General features: G+C 35.3%; 1 protein-coding gene across 2 annotated transcripts in view; it reads left to right on the forward strand.

Annotated features, from left to right (window-relative positions):
- LOC127858744 (guanylate cyclase 32E-like) overlaps positions 1–11,975 on the forward strand; it is a 52,292-nt gene extending 40,317 nt beyond the window's left edge. For both annotated transcript variants that reach the window (XM_052395991.1, XM_052395992.1), the window contains exons 16-21: positions 1,061–1,201; positions 5,393–5,516; positions 7,158–7,401; positions 8,935–9,033; positions 9,547–9,638; positions 10,008–11,975. In XM_052395991.1, the coding sequence (XP_052251951.1) occupies positions 1,061–1,201; positions 5,393–5,516; positions 7,158–7,401; positions 8,935–9,033; positions 9,547–9,638; positions 10,008–10,556 (1,249 nt within the window). In that variant the 3' untranslated portion in view covers positions 10,557–11,975. The remainder of the gene's footprint in view (positions 1–1,060; positions 1,202–5,392; positions 5,517–7,157; positions 7,402–8,934; positions 9,034–9,546; positions 9,639–10,007) is intronic.
- Positions 11,976–22,255: the final 10,280 nt, after the last annotated feature.

The following is a 22,255-nucleotide window of genomic DNA, read 5'->3' on the forward strand; positions in this document are numbered from 1 at the left end:
AATTATGATTAGTATTGTAATATTGATAATAATAACCATAATTATTATTATTAAATTATTATTTTATAAATATTGTTACTAGATTACATATTACAATTTAAAAAATACTAAATAATGCCTTTAAGTGTCGGCAACTTTTTAGCAAGTCTAAAGTAACATTTCACAAAATCTTTCGTTTTTCACTTCCGCTCATTTAATCTTTTATTTTACCACCGTGTCATAGCGTCTTTCATTTTTGACAAAAAATAAGCAAGTCAACAACTTTCAACAACAAAGTTTGGCAATGGTGTAAATATCTTGGAATGTCTGCTATATTCGGTACAATTGGAGCATGTATAACTTTAGTTAATGTTGAACATTTCACCACGTCTGGAATTCACGACATAAATTTAGAAGGTCTAACATTTACGACACCAACTCAATAGGAGTAATATTTACGACACCAATTGAGTAGGGCTAACATTGACGACACCAATTCATTTCTTCTAATATGAACGACACAAATTCAGCACGTCTAACATTTACAACAGAAATTTAGCCTTTTCACATATAAGACACCATTTCTGAACGTTTTACATATTCGACACCAATACAACACATCAAATATTGTTTGCCCCAAGTGCGCACGTTTAAATGTGACACCAGTTTAGCATGCCAATTACTACGACATCGATTCACCTAGTCTACGAGATTTTCTACGGCGCTATTCAGCACGTCTGCCCCTTTCATAAAGTCTTACATGATCTGCCAGATTTTAACATGCCTATCATTATCTGCCCAATTTGAGCAGGCCTATCATACTTGACTTATGCTGAATATGATTGTATCAAGTCTGACATATTTGACAACATGCTTCCAATGATTTAAGCAAGTCTAACATATTGAATAACATTCTGTCCATGATTTAAGAAAGTCAAACATATTTGATAAATAGCTGTCCTTGATTTCAGCACGTCTTATATATTGGATAATATTCTGTACAGGATTTAAGCATGTCCAACATATACGATAGCATGCGTACATTATTTCAGCAAGTCTGACAGTATCTGTCTGGTTTCAGCAAATCAAACATATTGGACAACATGCTGTACATGATGGAGCGATACTCAAATAATCTGGAGAGTCTGGTCGCTGACCGCACAGAGTTGCTGTTCGAGGAGAAAAAGATGACGGACAACCTTCTGCTTAGAATGTTGCCAAGGTAACAGAGAACTTGCTACTTAGTATGTTGCCAAGGTATCATAGAACCTGCTACTCAGAATGTTGCCAAGTTAACAGAGAACCTGCTGCGCTGGATGTAGCGAAGGTAACATAGAACCTGCTGCTCAGGGTTTTGCCAAGGTAACATAGAACCTGCTACTCAAGGTTTTGCAAAGGTAATCCACATAGATCACGTGATAATGGTGTGCGTATAGCCAGTTATGTGCAGATAAAGAGCAAACAATTTCAAAAACTCATGTCTAATTAAACTCCTAATTAAATTGAAACTTCCATCTCCATTCATTTAATGATAAAAAATACAATTGAATTGAGTTTTAGAATGTTACGTTGATAGTCCTTTGATATTGTGTGCCTAATTCAGTTACTTATTTGTATCACCACTGGTATAACACACATACATATATTTGCCTCGCGGTCTACACATGCTTATCAAGAAAGACACTGTTCAACTACACAGGCTAGTCAAGGATGACACTGTTCAACTACACAGGCTAATCAATGAAGACACTGTTCAACTGCACATGCTAATCAATGAAGACACTGTTCAACTGCACATGCTAATCAAGGAAGACACTGTTCAACTACACAAGCTAATCAATGAAGACAATGTTCAACTACACAGGCTAATCAAGGAAGACACTGTTCAACTGTACATGCTAATCAATGAAGACACTGTTCAATTGTACAGGCTAATCAATGACGACACTGTTCAACTGCACAGGCTAATCAATGAAGACACTGTTAAACTACACATGCTAATCAATGAAGACACTGTTCAACTGCACAGGCTAATCAATAAAGACACTGTTCAACTGCCCAGGCTAATCAATAAAGACACTGTTCAACTGCACAGGCTAATCAATGAAGACACTGTTCAACTACACAGGCTAATCAATGAAGACACTGTTCAACTACACAGGCTAATCAATGAAGACACTGTTCAACTGCACATGCTAATCATTGAAGACACTGTTCAACTTCACATGCTTATCAATGAAGACACTGTTCAACTATACAGGCTAATCAATGAAGACACTGTTCAACTACACAGGCTTATCAATGAAGACACTGTTCAACTACACATGCTAATCAATAAAGACACTGTTCAACTACACATGCTAATCAATGAAGATACTGTTCAACTGCATAGGATAATCAATGAAGACACTGTTCAACTGCACAGGCTAATAAATCAAGACATTGTTCAACTGCACAGGCTAATCAATGAAGACACTGTGCAACTGCACAGGCTAATCAATGAAGACACTGTTCAACTGCACATGCTAATAAATGAAGACACTGTTCAACTGTACATGCTAATCAATGAAGACACTTTTCAACTGTACATGCTAATCAATGAAGACATTGTTCAACTGCACAGGCTAATCAATGAAGACACTGCTCAACTACACAGGCTAATCAATGAAGACACTGCTCAAGTACACATGCTAATCAATGAAGACACTGTTCAACTACACAGGCTAATCAATGAAGACACTGTTCAACTACACAGGCTAATCAATGAAGACACTGTTCAACTACACAGGCTAATCAATGAAGACACTGTTCAACTACACAGGCTAATCAATGAAGACACTATTCAACTGCACATGCTAATCAAGGCAGACACTGTTCAACTGTACATGCTAATCAATGAAGACATTGTTCAACTACACATGCTAATCAATGAAGACACTGTTCAACTGCACATGCTAATCAATGAAGACAATGTTCAATTGCACATACTAATCAATGAAGACACTGTTCAGCTGCACATATGCTAATCAATGAAGACACTGTTCAACTGCACATACTAATCAAGGAAGACACTGTTCAACTACCCATGCTAATCAATGAAGAAACTGTTCAACTGTACATGCTAATCAATGAAGACACTGTTCAACTACACAGGCTAATCAATGAAGACACTGTTCAACTGCACAGGCTAATCAAGGAAGACACTGTTCAACTGCTCATGCTAATCAATGAAGACACTGTTCAACTGTACATGCTAATCAATGAAGACACTGTTCAACTGCACATGCTAATCAATGAAGACACTGTTCAACTGCACATACTCATCAAGGAAGACACTGTTCAACTACCCATGCTAATCAATGAAGACACTGTTCAACTGTACATGCTAATCAATGAAGACACTGTTTAATTGCACATGCTAATCAATGAAGACACTGTTCAACTGTACATGCTAATCAATGAAGACACTGTTCAACTACACAGGCTAATCAATGAAGACACTGTATAACTATACATGCTAATCAAGGAAGAAACTGTTCAACTGTACATGCTAATCAATGAAGACACTGTTCAACTGCACATGCTAATCAATGAGGACACTGTTCAACTGCACAGGCTAATCAATGAAGACACTGTTCAACTACACAGGCTAATCAATGAAGACACTGTTCAACTACACATGCTAATCAATGAAGACATTGTTCAACTACACATGCTAATCAATGAAGACATTGTTCAACTACACATGCTAATCAATGAAGACACTGTTCAACTACACAGGCTAATAAATGAAGACACTGTTCAACTATACAGGCTAATCAATGAAGACACTGTTCAACTGTACATGCTAATCAATGAAGACACTGTTCAACTACACAGGCTAATCAATGAAGACACTGTTCAACTGCACATGCTAATCAATGAAGACACTGTTCAACTGCACATGCTAATCAATGAAGACACTGTTCAACTGTACGTGCTAATCAATGAAGACACTGTTCAACTACACAGGCTAATCAATGAAGACACTGTTCAATTGCACATGCTAATCAATGAAGACACTGTTCAACTACACAGGCTTATCAATGAAGACACTGTTCAACTACACAGGCTTATCAATGAAGACACTGTTCAACTACACAGGCTTATCAATGAAGACACTTTTCAACTACACAGGCTAATCAATGAAGACACTGTTCAACTGTACATGCTAATCAATGAAGACACTGTTCAACTGCACATGCTAATCAATGAAGACACTGTTCAACTGCACATGCTATTCAATGAAGACACTGTTAAACTACACAGGCTAATCAATGAAGACACTGTTCAACTGCACAGGCTAATCGATGAAGACACTGTTCAACTGCACAGGCTAATCAATGAAGACACTGTTCAACTACACAGGCTTATCAATGAAGACACTGTTCAACTACACAGGCTAATCAATGAAGACACTGTTCAACTGTACATGCTTAAAAATGAAGACACTGTTCAACTACACATGCTAATCAATGAAGACACTGTTCAACTACACAGGCTAATCAATGGAGACACTGTTCAACTGCACATGCTAATCAATGAAGACATTGTTCAACTGTACATGCTATTCAATGAAGACACTGTTCAACTATACAGGCTAATCAATGAAGACACTGTTCAACTGCACATGCTAATCAATGAAGACATTGTTCAACTGTACATGCTAATCAATGAAGACAATGTTCAACTACACAGGCTAATCAATGAAGACACTGTTCAACTGTACATGCTAATCAGTGAAGACATTGTTCAACTACACAGGCTAATCAATGAAGACACTGTTCAACTGCACATTCTAATCAATGAAGACACTGTTCAACTGCACAGGCTAATCAATGAAGACACTGGTCAACTACACATGCTAATCAAGGAAGACACTGTTCAAACTTAAATAACATTGGGTTCAATACATTATCTTTCTCCATGATCCATTTTGGAAAAAGTATATTAGATTACCATGTGATATTTGCGAACATCGATAAAAGTCCACCTCACTAGACTAATTTTGCATATGATTGAATATGTGTAACCGGTAATCTACAATACAATACTAATTTTATTCTTGAAGACATTTTTTGTTATGATTTTGCCCCGCAACTTGATATGAATTGCATTGATCGTATTTTACATTTTTTAACGATTGTGATTTTACAGCTGTGTTGACATTACACATGTATCAAGTGAACACGGTCTCATGCATGTACCCTAAACAGATTGTTTATTGATACCTAAATTCAATGTGTTTGTAGATGCGTCATCATATAAATAATTTAGGTTTAAGACTTACATGAATAAGGAAAGTAAAACGAGTGACCGCGGTTGGACAATATAAATGCATAAAGCACAAAGACATGTATTTTTCAATCATCAGGTTCGTTGCTGAGCGGCTGAAGAAAGGTGAGCCGGTGGTACCGGAAGTGTACGAGAGCGTCTCCATCTACTTTTCGGACATCGTGGGCTTCACCGCCCTGTCAGCGGAGAGCACGCCTATGGAGGTTATCACCAATACATTTAACATTTACATCGAACAAATTTCTGTTCGTCCAACCTTAGTTTTGCAATTATATACATATATATATATAATTTTATATATTACGCACTCAAGTGCTTGTTGATTTCAGTCGAGTTTTATTATTTCTGGTCGAATTTATTTTATGTGTGGTATTATATTGTCTGAAGAGTAAAATAAAGAATCAAAATTTCATTCCAAACAACAAACGTTATTTCTTTCTATGCTTTAGTACAATGCACAATAAAATAAGTCGAGGGAAAGCCCTAACAACACACGTTTTTGAGATATGGTTTCATCAAAATAACATCAAGTATGAATAAAAAATTATTCTAGCTCTCCTGAGACGAAGTTATCAAGGGTATATTTTGTGATAAGTCTACGTACGGCGTAGACCGTCGGTCGTCGTACTGAATCAACCTACATGCCTCATTGTGTGTTCATTATTGATTAAACGTCGTCAGAATGTGTATCTTTTCTAATAATATTCATAGTTCGAATATGTTTCACGTGAGTAAAGGAAAGAACAGAGAAACATAAGTCGTATTGCAGTAATAATACCTTAATATGAACTGTAGCTAAGTTCTACTGTCTATCTATCCGTCTGTCCGTCCGTCTGTGTGTCCGTCCGTTGGCCAACACTTGTCCGGAGTCCTGCTCTTAGATTTTTGAACATACAACATTAACACTTGCATTATTTCTCGTTATACGAAAGTTGTAATTTTAAAATGACATTAACATTTAGGTTTTCACTGCAAGCGAACTTCATTAAATAAAACACTAACATTACATTTTATATTCCATAGAAATGCATAGAAAAAAATTAATTCGTAAACTTAATATTTACAAAACATACCAAGGAGAGATATTTAGTAATGTTTAATGAACATTGCTTGTATTATATGACTGAATGCATATCTTAAATAATCACAAATTTTGCGTAGACAGCTATAAAATCATCTTGTCTGATTATATCGCATATCTTTGAACGACCAAATATCACGCACTACTCTTTTATTGGCGCAGTGGCCCGCGCGGCTATAAATTTTCTGCCAACTCACGACGATAATTCGGACTATCACACGATGGGACTTTCTGTTACACAGCAGAAAGAACGAAATCGGATGTTTATACTTCATCTTATTTTTCCAGCCAATAATGATAGAAATCTCAAGTTCTACTCGATAGATAACACATAGCATGTTTTCAAAGAATATATTTGGGATATTGATGAAATCAGATTCAGTTTACATTAAAACAATTTGGAATGGTGGAGCGCCAGTCGGTCTTTGATATCAATTGTCAATTGTAGAAAGAATAGCTCACTGTAATTACATTATAATCAACGACCATTCTTATATAATAGTCACACAATTAAGTGTGGCAACAGTACACCATTATCTTTATATTGTTTTTATTACAAACACATTTCATAATTACAAATATTTATAATTTATTTTGTATCAATAGCAAAACGTTTGCCATATTTTGTTACAGTTCAAATAATATATTTGTAACTGTTAGTCATTATCGCTGCTTTAGTCGTTAAATCTTTAACTTTTGCAAATAGATACAGATAAAATGTTTTGTTAGATGTTTCTAAAACGTTGCCCCTGATTGCCCACAGGTCGTCTGCATGCTCAACGACCTCTACACGTGCTTCGACGCCATCGTGGAGAACTTTGACGTCTACAAGATTGAGACTATTGGTGATGCGTATTTCGTCGTGAGTGGTCTGCCGTTGAGAAACGACGACCTGCACGCGGGCGAGATAGCGTCTATGTCACTGCGCATGCTCCAGGAAATAAAACGCTTTAAGATACGTCACAGACCTAACGACACACTCAAGTTGCGGATCGGTCTGCATTCGGGTGTGTGCTTTTATTCGGCTGAGTTCCATATCATTTGTATTATTCGTCATATTTTTTTTTAACGAATGGACAAAGATAATTGAAAAAAATATTTCATAATTTTATAGTTAATTAAAAAATAGAGTATTGTACCTAAAGCTTTATAACAACATTACATACTAAAGTTAACATACAGTACAAATATTTTTTTTCAATATGTAGTGTGTCGAACTATATATATATATATATATATATATATATATATATATATATATATATATATATATATATATATATATATATTAATATATACATTATCTAGTAGATTTTTCATGAAGGTTCCCGCGTTGCCGGTGTTGTGGGCATGAGTATGCCGCGCTACAAGCTGTTCAATTAGTTAGCCTCACTTCCTTTCTTCAACTATAATACCTCGTTTCTCCAGGAGACCCGTGCATGCCCTGTGTGATAGGCCTGAAGATACCGCACTACCCGCTGTTCAATTATAATAAATTCTTTCCCCTGTTCAAATATAATACCTCCTTACTACGTTCTTTTAAAATACCAATTTGCCCATGTTAAATTATAATACCGCCGTTCACCTCTTCAATAATAATGCGTCATTTTCTTGTTCAATTATAATACCTCATTTCCGCTGTAGGTCCTTGCGCGGCCGTGGTGGTTGGCTTGACGATGCCACGCTACACACTGTTTTATTATGATACATCCTTTCTCCTGTATTATTCTAGTACATCCTTTCCCCTGTCCAATTATATTACCTTATTTCCCCTGTTCAATAATAATACCTCCTTTTCCCTGCATGTCCTTGCGTGCCTGGGGTGGTAGCCCTGAATATGCCACATTACATGCTGTTCAAATATAATACCTCATCTTCCTTGTTGAATTATAATACCTCCTTTCACCTGAATTAAATAACGCTTATAGCCTGTTAAATTAATCTACCTTTTTTTCCGCCGTTAAAATGTAATAGATTCCTTTCCCCTGTTCAATAATAACACCTCTACTCCAATGTTCAATTGTAATACATCATGTTCCTTGTTAAATTATAATACTTATGTTCGCGTGTTAAATAATAAAACCTCCTTTCACATGTTCAATAATAATAAATTATTTCCCCTGTTCAATTACAATACCTGTTTTCCCCTGTTAACTTATAATACATCCTTTCCCTTGTTCAATTATAAAACCTCTGTCCCTCTGTTAAATTACAATAAATTCCTTTTCCCTGTTCACTAATAATACCTACTCTCAAATGTTCAATTATAACACCCCATCTCCTCTGTTTAATTATAAAACCTCTTTTCCCCTGTTTTAATTGAAATAATCCTTTCCCCTGTTTAATTATAATACATTCTTTCCCCTTCAAGTCCCTGCGTGGTCGGTTTGGTGGGACTGAAATTTCCGCTCTTCATGCTGTTCAATTATTATACCTCCGTTTTTCCAGTTCAATGATACAGCTTTCTTTTTCCTGTTAAATTATAATACATCCGTTCTCCTGCTCCGGTATAATATCTCCTTTCCCCTTTTCCACTGTAGGTCCTTGTGTGGCCGGAGTGGTGGGTTTGAAGATGCCGCGCTACACGCTGTTCGGTGACACGGTGAACACAGCGTCCCGCATGGAGTCCACGGGAGTCCGTGAGTGGCAACTTCACTCGTAATATCTACATAATATGTAATATATATTTTAACTAATCTATTTATTGATTAATACAATTACGCAACATTGTTAATGGTTCCGTTACCAGAATATGAACACATGTGTTGCGTAATTCGATGGAACAACGACACACACACATCCCGGGAGTCCTGTTGTTTTTAAAAAACAATACGATCCTTCTAGCTGGCTGGTCTTTACTGTAACTAGATTCACAGAGTGTGAGTATATTAATGTAATTTGAAATACCAGACGGAAAAAGAGCATATCCATGGTTACCATGACGTTACAATATCTTATTTTTAACTAGGATTTTTGAGTGTCATGATTTACAAATCTAAATGAATAAATTAAACTGAACTAACAATGTACGTTATAATCATTGTTTATGCAATTTGCATCCACCTTTTGCGTAAATGTTGTTGCATTAACGCTCGGTAAACATTTCTCCCGCCCTAAAACAGCAGCTCATTTCTGGTCCGCATCTGTTTTAGCCTTGAAGATCCACTGCAGTGAGACTATCACGGGTCTGCTAAGGAAGCTGGGAGGCTACCAATTTACTGAGCGAGGCCTCGTCAATGCCAAGGTAATGACAACCCGTACATGCAGCATTTGGTTATGAATAACGTAAATGTCAATATCTTTTCATATGGAAAGAACATGTCACGTATATTCATTTATTTGTTTGTTTGAACGTTTGAACAAGCGTTAGATTAAATAGTATTGAGATTTATTGCGTCGAAAGCCGTAGTTTTTAGACATGATTGTGTACGTTGTTTGGGTAATGCCCGTAAGAATTTGGAAAAGGAAGCTCGCCAAACTCAGTGAGTCGCCCATCTTTTATTGAAAAGTCCATACGCAGCCGTGCTTCTTTCAGTAACTCGTTCTTAGTTATATATGGTACATCTAAGGATCAATTCTGGACTGTATGATCGTTTTGCTCATATTCTCACAGGGTAAAGGCGAAATGCTGACCTATTTCCTTGAGGGTGAGGACGAATCTCAGCGGCAGAGGCGCATCTCTCACAGCCGCCTGTCCAGTAAAATCACGCCCAATGGTGACCTCAATCCAGCGGGCGAGATCTTTGGCGCTCCTATCATCCATCCACGTTATTGGACCAATGGATTCACTAACAGCTCATGTGACCTCTCCCCGGTGTTCCCGAACTACAATCCCAACATTCCACTAAAAGAGAACTGTGATAGCCCCGATGCCAATGTGTTTCACAAAGCTTTGAATGCGCATGACGCTCGCTGTCAGAAAGGTATGCAGCGGAGCGGTTCCATGCAGCATCCTCATGCTCTCAACTCAACATGCAACTCGAAACTTCAGGATCTGACGACCGGCAACCAGCCGGCTAAACGCCCGACCAGACTTGGGAGACAGATATCGGATTCGGTCGACGGTGGACACACTTCAGAAACCTTGAATAAAATAACACTGGGACAGCTGCATAGAAATTTATCATTCCAATCTTACATGATTGCAGAGGACAGTGTCTGACAGGGAGGCGACCATCCCGACACATTGTTTCTTGAACCCCGTCATACCCGTGACGATTATGACACCACGTCACACTACTAATCGTTGCAAAAGCTCATTTAACTGTCAGATGTGTGTCTGTAATGTAAATAATTGCTCTAAAACATTCACGACTCGGAGCCTACATCAACCAGTACAGAAGATCATCATTGCAAATGTATCATCACCACTCTTACATGCGATAATTGATAAAACACTTATACTTGATACATATTAGCATCACACTGGGAAAATCGGGATTTAAGCATGAGCATATAGTACCGTGTTTATAGAATTTTTCATTTAAAGGAAATATATTTGTATTATTATTTCAAGTTAAGACAGAAACTGTTGTCGCTGATAAACCTGTGCGGGTCAAACAATTTCAATGAAAGTGTAAACCTATGTCACCAGTTGTCAATTAAATTATTTCATGTGTTTACTAGTATGCACAGAATGTTAAAACAAGTACGCAACTGCATCATATTTTCGCTTCCAGAAAGCAGAAAAAATTATGTTGTTGTTTATTTATAAGGTTGTTATATAATAAAAAATACACGCTAATACACATACAGTAGTCTATTTAAATGTGAATACTTTTCGTATATTTATTTTGAGTGTTTTGTATATACATAAATACTGTGATTTAGAAACGTAGAGTCAGTTGTGTGTGTGTGGAAGTATGGAACTATTTTCAGACAATACTCCTCTCGATAATGTTATACACGAATTGTGGGAGAGAAAATGTAACGTAAGGTCTCAAGTCATAATTCCAAAGACCGAGATGCGACAGTGAAACATAAACTGGGACGTCTCATTATAACAATGTGGCGTCAACTTGCGATTTGCAATTCGATGTTAAACGCAGCTTAAGTATCTTTGTTAGCACCATTTGTATATTTCTCAGGTAGTTGTTCATAGATCTTGTATTGTGTTTGTTCGAGTATTTTTTTGTGTTACGTTTATTTAAGAATCATTGAATAAATACTATGGTTACATAAGATCTGCGTGTTCGTCAATTTTTGTTAGATTTGTTAATGTCAATTTTTGTTAGATTTGTTAATGTCAACAACATTCATTGCAGGCTACAGTTTTTTTTCGCAATTGGAAAATCCTTAGGATATGTAGGAAGCCGACATACACATATTAGCTCTTCGCTAATGTCGAGCAAAGTCCTGTCTTGCTCGTTAACTTTCGTTGTGTTTGCCATATTTAGATTTGTGGTGATAATATCACAATGTGATTGTCCTTTTGCCAAAAAAGGACGCTTTGACAGGTGAATATTGATTGGCTAAAGGTGCATTTCGCACTGTTTTATATTCCTTTTATGCGCTACAATATTACACTGTTGTAATAATGTTTGTACTCGTAATTAATAAAACGAATTGCGCATGGACATGACAGTTGTATTTTGTTTTCTATTTAAGCTGTGATAATTACCCGACAATCCATTTCAAAATCTTCTACAGTTCTTATATTGACGCCTTGTATATGGATGGTTGTTTAATTATACTGTGATTTATCATCTGTGTAGTTCCACACTAAGACTGTGAATCAATATTGTTTAATATAAATTGGAATAAAGTTTGTTTTGTCAACTATTTGCAATTTTCTACCATCCAAAAATATACTAGTAACGTCATATCATAGAAATCAACATGGAAGACTTACGGCAAGCGTTACTGAATACACACGTAGCGTTGAAAACTGTGAATGAGGAACACTTAACGTCGCATGCACGTTTAGACAAGCAAATGCTTGTTTGCATTGATCCTATTAGAATTGTATTGAATTGTGGAACTTGTATAACTGTCGCTTAGCTGGCTATTACTCAGAAACTTGCGTGTATTGCTTTGTGAAGTCATGAAAAGCACACTCAAAGTGCAGAAAACTGGATTAAAAAAGACGATCGTTGCGTTTACAGACCATCATATCATATGCATATCATAAGCAATTAATAGCGCGTCCTCTGTAGTTAGATATGAATTGTACCTAGACTGTGCCATTCTAGCTTGAAACTGTTTCTGAGAAAGGAGGTACTGCCACCACTTGAAAGTTTTTAATTGTTCTACCAAAACCAGGCTTAATGCATGTGCGTAATGTAAATTTCCGTTATTATTGTTTTTGTTGTTTAAAGGAAGTCTCTTCTAACCGAAAATCTGTATTACGCGGAAAGTTTCGTCGATGATTATACTGTGCGGACCACACAGGCTAAAACGGGACGACACTTTACGCACATGCATTAAGCCCCATTTTCCCGAGAACGAGACTCATATATAGTGCTGAGTTGATGTCGTTCGATTCCAACGAATGATAGCATTTGTATGTTAATTTATATATGGTTTGCATTTTCATTATTCATGTTTTTTTGTTTGAAACTAGGATTACTTAATGTATTTGGATTCTCTTAGACATGTACTGATAATGTATTGATATTCGATAAGTTGTTTGTCCAAAGAATGAATCATTAGTATTTTATAACCATGATATCTTATTCAGTTAACCGCGTATTAATAAATCTTTGTTTAAGTTATTGACAATAGCACACGTTAACGCCATTTGTGGTCGCTAAACAAACTTGCTGATCGATAAATACATACACTATGTCGCGGTCATATTTATGTTCTGTAAACAGAGTACGTATATACTGGCACATAGATTGTGAATAAAAATCTCAACCACAGCTTGCAGAAAACTATAATGTATAGTATACACGATCAATACAAAATCTGTAATAGATGCATTTAAACTATCGAATCAAGTTTGTAATCATTATGCCATAAAGCAAACGGTAAAAGTCTCATTCAGGACTTAATTTATGTACGTTAAATGTCGTATTAGATTTACCTGTGTAGTCCGCATAGGAATATCAGGGCGACACTGTTTATAGGAAGCCTTTTCTAAATGAAAATCCAATTCAAGCGGAAAGTGTCGAACAATGTGTTTCATTTCACGGCTAACGAGGCTCAGTTTCATTAAATTGAGTCAAATATTAGGCTGTTGTCTGACAGCTGAGATGGTACATCGATGCACCAATCTGTAAATATGTCATACACGCTATTATGAAAAGTGTAACGTTATCAGTAACTTGTAATCATATTACTTTTGCTGTTGTTTTTTTGGAAAAAGTTAAACTAGACGTCTAATCATTTACAGGTCTCGCATTAACGTTGTAAGCATGCTATTCGTCCTGACGACGGATCCTCCAGCAAGTCATCAATACTGTATTTGAAAGCGAAACTGGCGTAAAAATGACAGATTCGATACGTTCCTGTCAGGTTAAGCATTACCAGGAAGAGTTAATTCATTTTTAAAGTAAGAGCGAGACGCTCTTAAAGACCGATAAAAGAAAGGTCAAAGGGAAATCGATAATGCAATCTACATATGTGTAGCGTTCTGTGAGCACGAGGACGAAGGCATGTGCTGAATGTGCAGTCTAGAAAGGCTGATCAGGGATGACTCTCTAGGCTTTTATGGTATTTTCGTTAAAGGGCAGTATTTTCTGAGCAAAAATCCACTTTCAGCGAAAAGCGTCGTCCCGTATTAGCCGGTGCAGACTGTATAAGCTAATTTGTGACGATACTTGCACATTCATTAAGACCTTTTTTTCCAGGGCGAGGTTATTAACGAGAAATATCGCTTTGCTAAAGACGGCGCTACTCAACAAAATGCACTGTGTAGAGTTGCTCGTATTGGAAAAACTGAGATAACGTAATACACATTTATAGATATGAAATAACGTCTTCAATACAAGTATAAAATTCAATTACTTGAAAAATAATAAGATGAAATTCTTAGATAATGTTTTTTAAAATGTGTTAATAAGAGGGGTATCCTTTTCACGTATATAAGGAACGAACTTGCACCAGTCACTACACATGATTCCGTTTGCTAAGATTAAGGAACGAACTTGCACCAGTCACTACACATGATTCCGTTTGCTAAGATTAAGGAACGAACTTGCACCAGTCACTACACATGATTCCGTTTGCTTAGATTGAAATACTTTGAACGTAGAACGTAGGTTCGAGGAGTCGTTGAGTGACTGTTTTAACGCGTTGGTGATACAGTAATTGTATATTACAAATAAATCACTATTAAGCCATTTGAGGGAACTTTTCTGTTTCTTCTGTCGTGTATGCTTGAGTTATTTGTTCTTTCTTAGGCAGTAAATGATTTGTCCTAATTGTTGCAGATATTATGTGAACACATATACTAAATTTATCGAGCAAGATGCGAAACAAACTTGCAACTAATTAGTTAGTACCTTTGGACAATTGGCTTGTCAATTAGCATCGTAAAACAACAGAAAGAATAGTTTTTTAGAATACCCAATCTAATTGCGTTTCACTTGATACCATGTTTATGATACAATTGTTGACGTCTAAAACAAAGCGTCTAAAAATATTTGGTGCGATAAAACTTGTATTCTGTATAGAATGCATCGCGTGATGTAAAAACGACTGTGTCGATGATTTATTTTATAATAAGAATCTTCAAATAAGAAACAATTATTATATGATTACATTGTAATAAATGGAAAGTACAATTTCTACTGAAGCTCAAGTTTATAATGGATCAAGACGGGTGTTAATGGGAAGTGTTTATATATTTGTTGACATTAAATGCTTTACATTGATCAATGAAAATATCCGTCGTAATGGGTGTATGATGCGCAACTTGTGTTGCTCTAAGTGTGTGCTTTATGTATCTCGCTTACAGCCTCACACCTGGATACCAGCGTATGCTGGGAAAAGGGGAGCATATTCAGTATCCCTCTTCCAGGCATAGCCTCTCATGCATCAAGACCGCTGTGGCCAAGAAATGGGATCCTCCGCGAGGTGATGGATGGTAACTGGGCACCTTGCGGCCCCAGGCTAAACCATAAGGTCTCGGAGGAAACTAGGCCCCTAGATACTGGACTTGCATAACCTCCCGGCGCGGGGACATGCTCTGCAGTTTTGTAAACCTAGTTCCTAGCTATGGGTCAAATAGCTCCACTGCCTTGTGGCTGCCTTGGGAGAGGAAAAGGCTAAGGGATGATACCCCGACAGAAAATCGCTGCTGCCTTGCAGTCCGTCGTTGGATCGACAAAGGCTAAAGGAAAACAACCTGACAGAAATACACTGCTGCCTTGCAGTTCGTCGTTGGCTCGACAAAGGCTAAAGGAGGGGTAACCTGACCAAAACCTAGAGAGTTGAAATCAGAGATGCTGGGCCAACTGGCACTCTCTTAACAAACCACAGCATATATATATATATATATATATATATATATATATATATATATATATATATATATATATATATATATATATATATATATATATATATGCATGTACTCTATTAAACACAAAAGAAAAAACAATAGTTTATCCCAAATATTTCCACAGCCACTCAGCTTCCTTGGCTATTATAATTGCATGCATTCAATACTTTAAATAAGCACATTTGCATTGTAAAATGTATTATGAAACAAGCATAAGCACTACAAATTATCCAATTGTTTTGCGATTTCTAATGCTAAGAATATTATAAATTTTATTGATGATTGATAATAAAATAATACATGTATGTCTGTTTAATATGAGCCTGAGTTATTAGCGTTATTTTGGTCCCGTATTTACAGAGTTTTTTTGGTTGTTTGACTTTTCCAAAACAGGTTGAACATTGTCCGTTTGATAATATGTATAGTATATTACTTCTGAATAATATTGCATGTACATTGATTGTTATTGTACTAAAAAACCTGACTTGCCTAGTTGTCCGTGATACGCCGATTCATTGTCAGCCACTTTTCCCGGTGCAGTACGGTCAGATGAGTCATCGCTTTTAGCGAATAGCAACCTTACTGATTTTGTTCACATGTCCAAGTATTTTACCTTTGTATACTTCGTTTAAAAAGGAAGGTCGTTACTGTTTTTTGTTCAATTTTGACGCCATTTTCTCAAGTACTTAATGTGCGGTCTAGTTCTGGGGTCGTATTCCAGAAGCATCTTAAGTTAAATTTTATTCTTATCCTTAAATTGGGAAATTTTCTTAAGTGTTTCATTTCCTATTACAATAGATTGGCATCAAGATATACATTTAAATAACATAATTATGCCAATGTTATTTAAGGAATACCAAAAAAACATGTGTTTCTTTTTTTAGTAAAGGAATACAAAACATTGTAATTATGAATTTAAGTGAAATTATTTAAGAAATGAATTAAGATTTTTCTGGAATACCTCCCCAGACCAATTGGTCAACCCGATTCGACCATTTTGGGGCGCCCATGACCAACCGGCCATCTCAATTGCCATTTTGGACCTAAAATGACCCTGTTAGGTCACATTTGGCCATACGCTAGTATCAAAGGATGACAAATGTTTGCTAGAGAGCTCAGTTCCATCTTGAAACTTAGAGGCAAGGTCTTCTATACAATTAATAGCGAAAACTGTATATTCATTTATGATAATTTAAAAGAGCTAAGATAACATCATACTTTAAATACTTTTCTGTGATATTTAATTTTGTCACTTTGAGGCATTTATTGTTATGTTGTTTACTTATCATTGGTGACATTATATGTAGTAAAAGACTCATAACGAACGAATTAAACAAGGAAACCTTAAACACTTAAATAATGATCTGCAATAAAATATGAAGCTTTTATATGATGCCTTTATATGAATGGATATTTATTCACTGCCATGAGTTTTGAATTGCAAACAGAATCGTTAAAAAAGTAAAAAAAAAATCAAACGACTTGAGAGTGCGTTTCTATTTATATCACTCCAATAATAAGACATTAGTTGGAAGTAAATGCAATATAAAGAATGGTGTACATTATGGTGTAAGTACCAATGAAGACTATACTATACTGTCATATGATGTCATGCGTATTACGCATGATAATATTGATTGAGGACATTAACCAGCAAATATACATTATTACCAAACAATATCACACTAGCTTCCATTTACATTAATATTATCCAAACGATGCTCTTAACGCGCAAAACGCGCGACTTATGGCAATTTCCCAAATGTATTGTATCTCTCCTAATGGTTTGATTATGATATTATTCAAAAGAAGATTGTGAAAAATGAGGACTAATCGAGGTTTTATCTTAAACATGCATGATCCAGTTCTCATCTATACATTGTCCCGTTAATAGATCGTGATGCTTGATCTATCAAGTTTGATAACAGATGCGTCGTTAATTACATGGGGTTATTACACGCATCTCGGAAATACAGGTGTATGCAACTGTATTGTTAATGTACATTTTGAGATCGAATTCTTTTATCGTTAGTTCTAAGGAAGATTATGTCTATTTTTGTTCTTACCGACTTTTATTATTGTGAAAACGTAACACTGGATTGGCCGTCAATATACACAGTTAATTTCATCAGCATTGTTCTTTTTGAAAATGCAAATATTTGGAAACCTAACTCTAACGTATTAATTGTTTTTATTTTCTCCATACTATTAAAATGTAGCTTCTATGGTAAACCATAGTTTTTGTAAATTGTTGATTAACCGTAGATTAAGCTACTATTTAATTTTAGTACAAGCCCATTTTTCCCAGAACAAGGCTCAATGTGTGACCATTTTATTTCTAAATCATCTTTTTTGTTAGAAAAAAGTAGAACTTAGTATGGGATGTAAAGCGGAGGAACGGAACGGTGGCCCGACCCGCGATGAGCTAACTTGCGGCTTCTATAGCGATGGCACACGAGAAGTTCGCTTGGTTAGTTTAATTACCTTTTAAAAGGAAGTCCATAACACACGAATATGCGTTTAGCCATATACATATATGAAAACTATTATGCTCTTTGAGCTCTTAAGTGACTTCCAATATCAGTGAGTGTATTAACTGGCGTTTTGAGTGAATACTATATGTTGTTAATTATGATCTTAATTGTTTAATATTTAAAACTTATAAATATTCTTCATCTTTAGTTTTTTGTCAAGATTCTTCACATATATATTTGTATGTAAGAATACGAATCTGGATCATTTTTTATTATAAAAATATATGCATGTATTGTAAGTATAGCAACACTTAAACACTCGAACACTCTGTGCTTTTTCATGGGTAGGTTATTTATACCGAAATACGATAAGAGAAACAACAACGAATGCACGTAACAACAAAAATGGCTTCTGAATATTTAAAACAGAATGACCGAACATTGTCACCGGTTAAGATTCTGAATCTCTTAACTGCTTACATCTTGGCAATTATGAACGTTTGAAACATTCACTTGATGCTTTTTTTACAGTTACATGAGAACTATAAAATCGTCCATTTCGGGTTCGTATTGCGGCTCTTTATGAGAGGCATCAATATGATCTGGGAGTAGTAATATAGAGAATACATGGTTGGGTCCGAGATGGGGAAAAGTTTATCCGATGAGGCTTAGAAAAAGAAAATAGGGCGAGCTTTGGCCATGTATTCGATTTATCCTGCCTTATGCCGTTGACACATTATATCAAAGACAAATGATTAATGGACATAACAATATAAATATTCTTGTCGGGCCTCCTACATGTACACAACATTCGTGACGACCGAATAACTACATATTGTGTCACGTAAAAAATTGTTCCACTTTAAACTGTTATTACTTAATACTTTCCTATTAAAAATATGACAAGATATACAAAAAATCGAGAATGTGATATTTTTGGGGGTAAAACATGAAAAATAAATGCAGATGCAAAACAAAAACATCCATCTTCTGTTATTCCATCCCTTTGTCGAAATCCATTTTCTGTTCTTTCATCCATATTATCGAAATGCATTTTAAACCACACGATTTTTGAAAGCGTTTGTATCAAATGCTAACCACTCTGACCCAAAACCCGATTTACCAAATCGTAATCATTTCGTAGCGAATTATTTTATTCCTATCGAAGTTAACAATTATGAATGACAAACATACAATCCGAAATACGTTATGATTCGCGCGATGCTTTAAAAATATTTAAAAAATACTGTTAAAACCACAACGTCATAATGGTGTCCCTAAAGTCCTTAGAGAAACTAGAAAGTATGTTTCGTGTGGGAAATGACGTCACACCAGATGCGTCATAAATTGCGTAATCAAGTAAATGAAAATGATAAATACGGAAAGCTGGTTTTGTAATATACTTATTTAATTAAAGATCATCCTTTTTTCTTCTATTAAGTATAACGATGCGTCTAAATAAATTTCAAAGGTCAAATAGTATAACAAATTAAACAGCGTGTACATACTTACGGTCAGATCGCGGTCACGTGAGGTACTACCGAAGATCAACTAGTCTATCTGACCCTGCTTTACATAACAAATATAAATGGAATTCCAATAAGGAAGATGCATATTTTTATGCTCTCTCAGATGAAAACCTTTCAAGGAAATTTGATGAACTTACAGAAACTATTGAATTATCTGAAAGTAGTAGTGATTTGGATTATAATCTCCTATCATTTTGTGATTTTATAGAAAGCGTTTGTAGTCCTTTTTTTAGTAAACAATTAAACATAAATACAACTAAACAATTTGAAAATATCGAAAACAAATTATACTTTAATAAAGATTTATCGATGCCAAATCAAAATATTATAAATGTCTCAATACCTATAGGAATCACCCGAATATAGAAAAAAGACAGGAAATGGTACAGGCAAGAAATACTTATAAGAACACAGTTAGAAAGAAAAAATTGTCTTTGATGAAAATGAAACTCAAAAATTAGAAAAGTCAAAACTTGAGAATGCAAAAATGTACTGGAAACTATTAAAAGGAACGGTTGTGCAAGATAAGTGTCCCATAAGTACTCAACATTTTTTTGAATATTTTAAATCTGTAAATGATCCCCAATCTGTGTTTTTTCAACCAGACGAAGACATTTGATACTTTAATGAAAGATATTTAAACGGAGAACTACAGGTGATGTTCGATGAACTGAATAGTCCCATAAGTGTAGAGGAAATTAAAAGGGCATGTGCAACTTTAAACAATGGCATGTCCGCTGGACCAGAAAAAATTCTTAATGAATTCTTCAAATGCGGTGTGCAAAATGTTTCATTTATTAATGTTCTGCACAAGTTGTTTAATAAATTGTTTAACGCAAGTCATTTTCCAGATAAATGGGCGGAAGGGCATATCGTGCCGATTTATAAAAAGGGGGACGCATGTTTACCAGAAAATTGTAGGGGCATTACGTTATTAAGCACATTCGGAAAGCTGTTTACAAAACTTCTTAATAATAGGTTGAATAATTGGGCAGAGAAATATCATATATATATCGAAGCACATGCAGGTTTTAGAGGGAAAATGGAAACATTAGACAACATTTTTGTACTACATAGTGCTATTATGCATCTGATAAACAATGGTAAGAAATTATGTGCAGCTTTGTCGATTTTACTAAGGCATTTTATTACTTGGTTAGGAAAGTTATTTGGTTTAAATTGATAAAATTTGGGGTTAGAGGGAAAATGCTTGATATAATTAAAGGGATCTTTTCACGCTTTGGTAAATTGACAAAATTGAAAAAAGTTGTTTCAGATTCGCAAATTTTCGTTTTAGTTATGATATTTGTGAGGAAACAGTAATACTGAACATCTACCATGGTCTAATATAGCCATTATATGCATCTTTTGACGATTTTAAAACCTAAAAATTATAAAGCGTTGCAACGCGAAACGATTGAATAATTTGGAGAGTTCTGTTTTTGTCGTTAAATTTTTGTGAAACTACGAAGATTGCTTATATAAGGTATAAAATACGTCAAGGACGTGTACTCGGCGGAATAGCTCAGTAGGCTAAGGCGTTTTTACTTCAGGACTCTGGCAGGACTCCAGGGATCACTGGTTCGAAACCTGGACCGGGCAATGTTCTTTTCCTTTTTTAAATTTTATTCTTGATTTTTTACTGGAGCTGTTACGATCCAATGCTTACATTTATCGATATAAAGCATTTAATGAATAAGTTAAAAAATGCCAAAATCTGTGAAAAGGCCCCTTAAAAGCGATGTAAATTACCGTCAGATCGAAAGTAAAAAATCAAAAATCAGCTGAGTGAAGATTTTGAATGCTTTCTTGGTGTAAGACAAAGTGAATCGCTCTCACCATTTTTATTTTCAATGTACCTTAAGGTTCATGGGGGGGGATAAAATTCATTAAAACTTCGCTTTGGATTTTCTTCATTCAATGTGGTACAATATGGTCAAACTATATATCATTTTAAAGCTTAAGACGGATAGAATAACATAAACACATTTTTGACATTCAATATTTCTTTGCTTTATTCATATTTTTGTTTAAAACCAATACTTTTTACACTAATTGACAAAATCTCAATCTAAAGTTAGGAAGGATATGCACTACCTTAAGTTGAATAAATACAGAGCTACATACATATGCAAGGTCAAGTTAGCAACATTTCACAGAAAATTATTGTCATAAAACAACAAATGAGTTTTTATTCAACTGCCTTTTTGGATAAATTTCCTAAACAAAGTTCTAAAAATAACTAAAACGTAACTACTTTTTAAAAATCCAGGTATGGTGGATAATAAGAGTCACAATTCTATTTCAAAGGCTTAACAATTTTGTTATTTACCTCTCAACCAAATTGCAAATTTTAAACCATCTCAAATTGAAATAGATTGCAGACGACATATAAAATTGTAAAGGAATA

The sequence above is a fragment of the Dreissena polymorpha genome, chromosome 14 (assembly GCF_020536995.1).
Source record: "Dreissena polymorpha isolate Duluth1 chromosome 14, UMN_Dpol_1.0, whole genome shotgun sequence".
Classification (NCBI taxonomy): Eukaryota; Metazoa; Mollusca; class Bivalvia; order Myida; family Dreissenidae; genus Dreissena; species Dreissena polymorpha.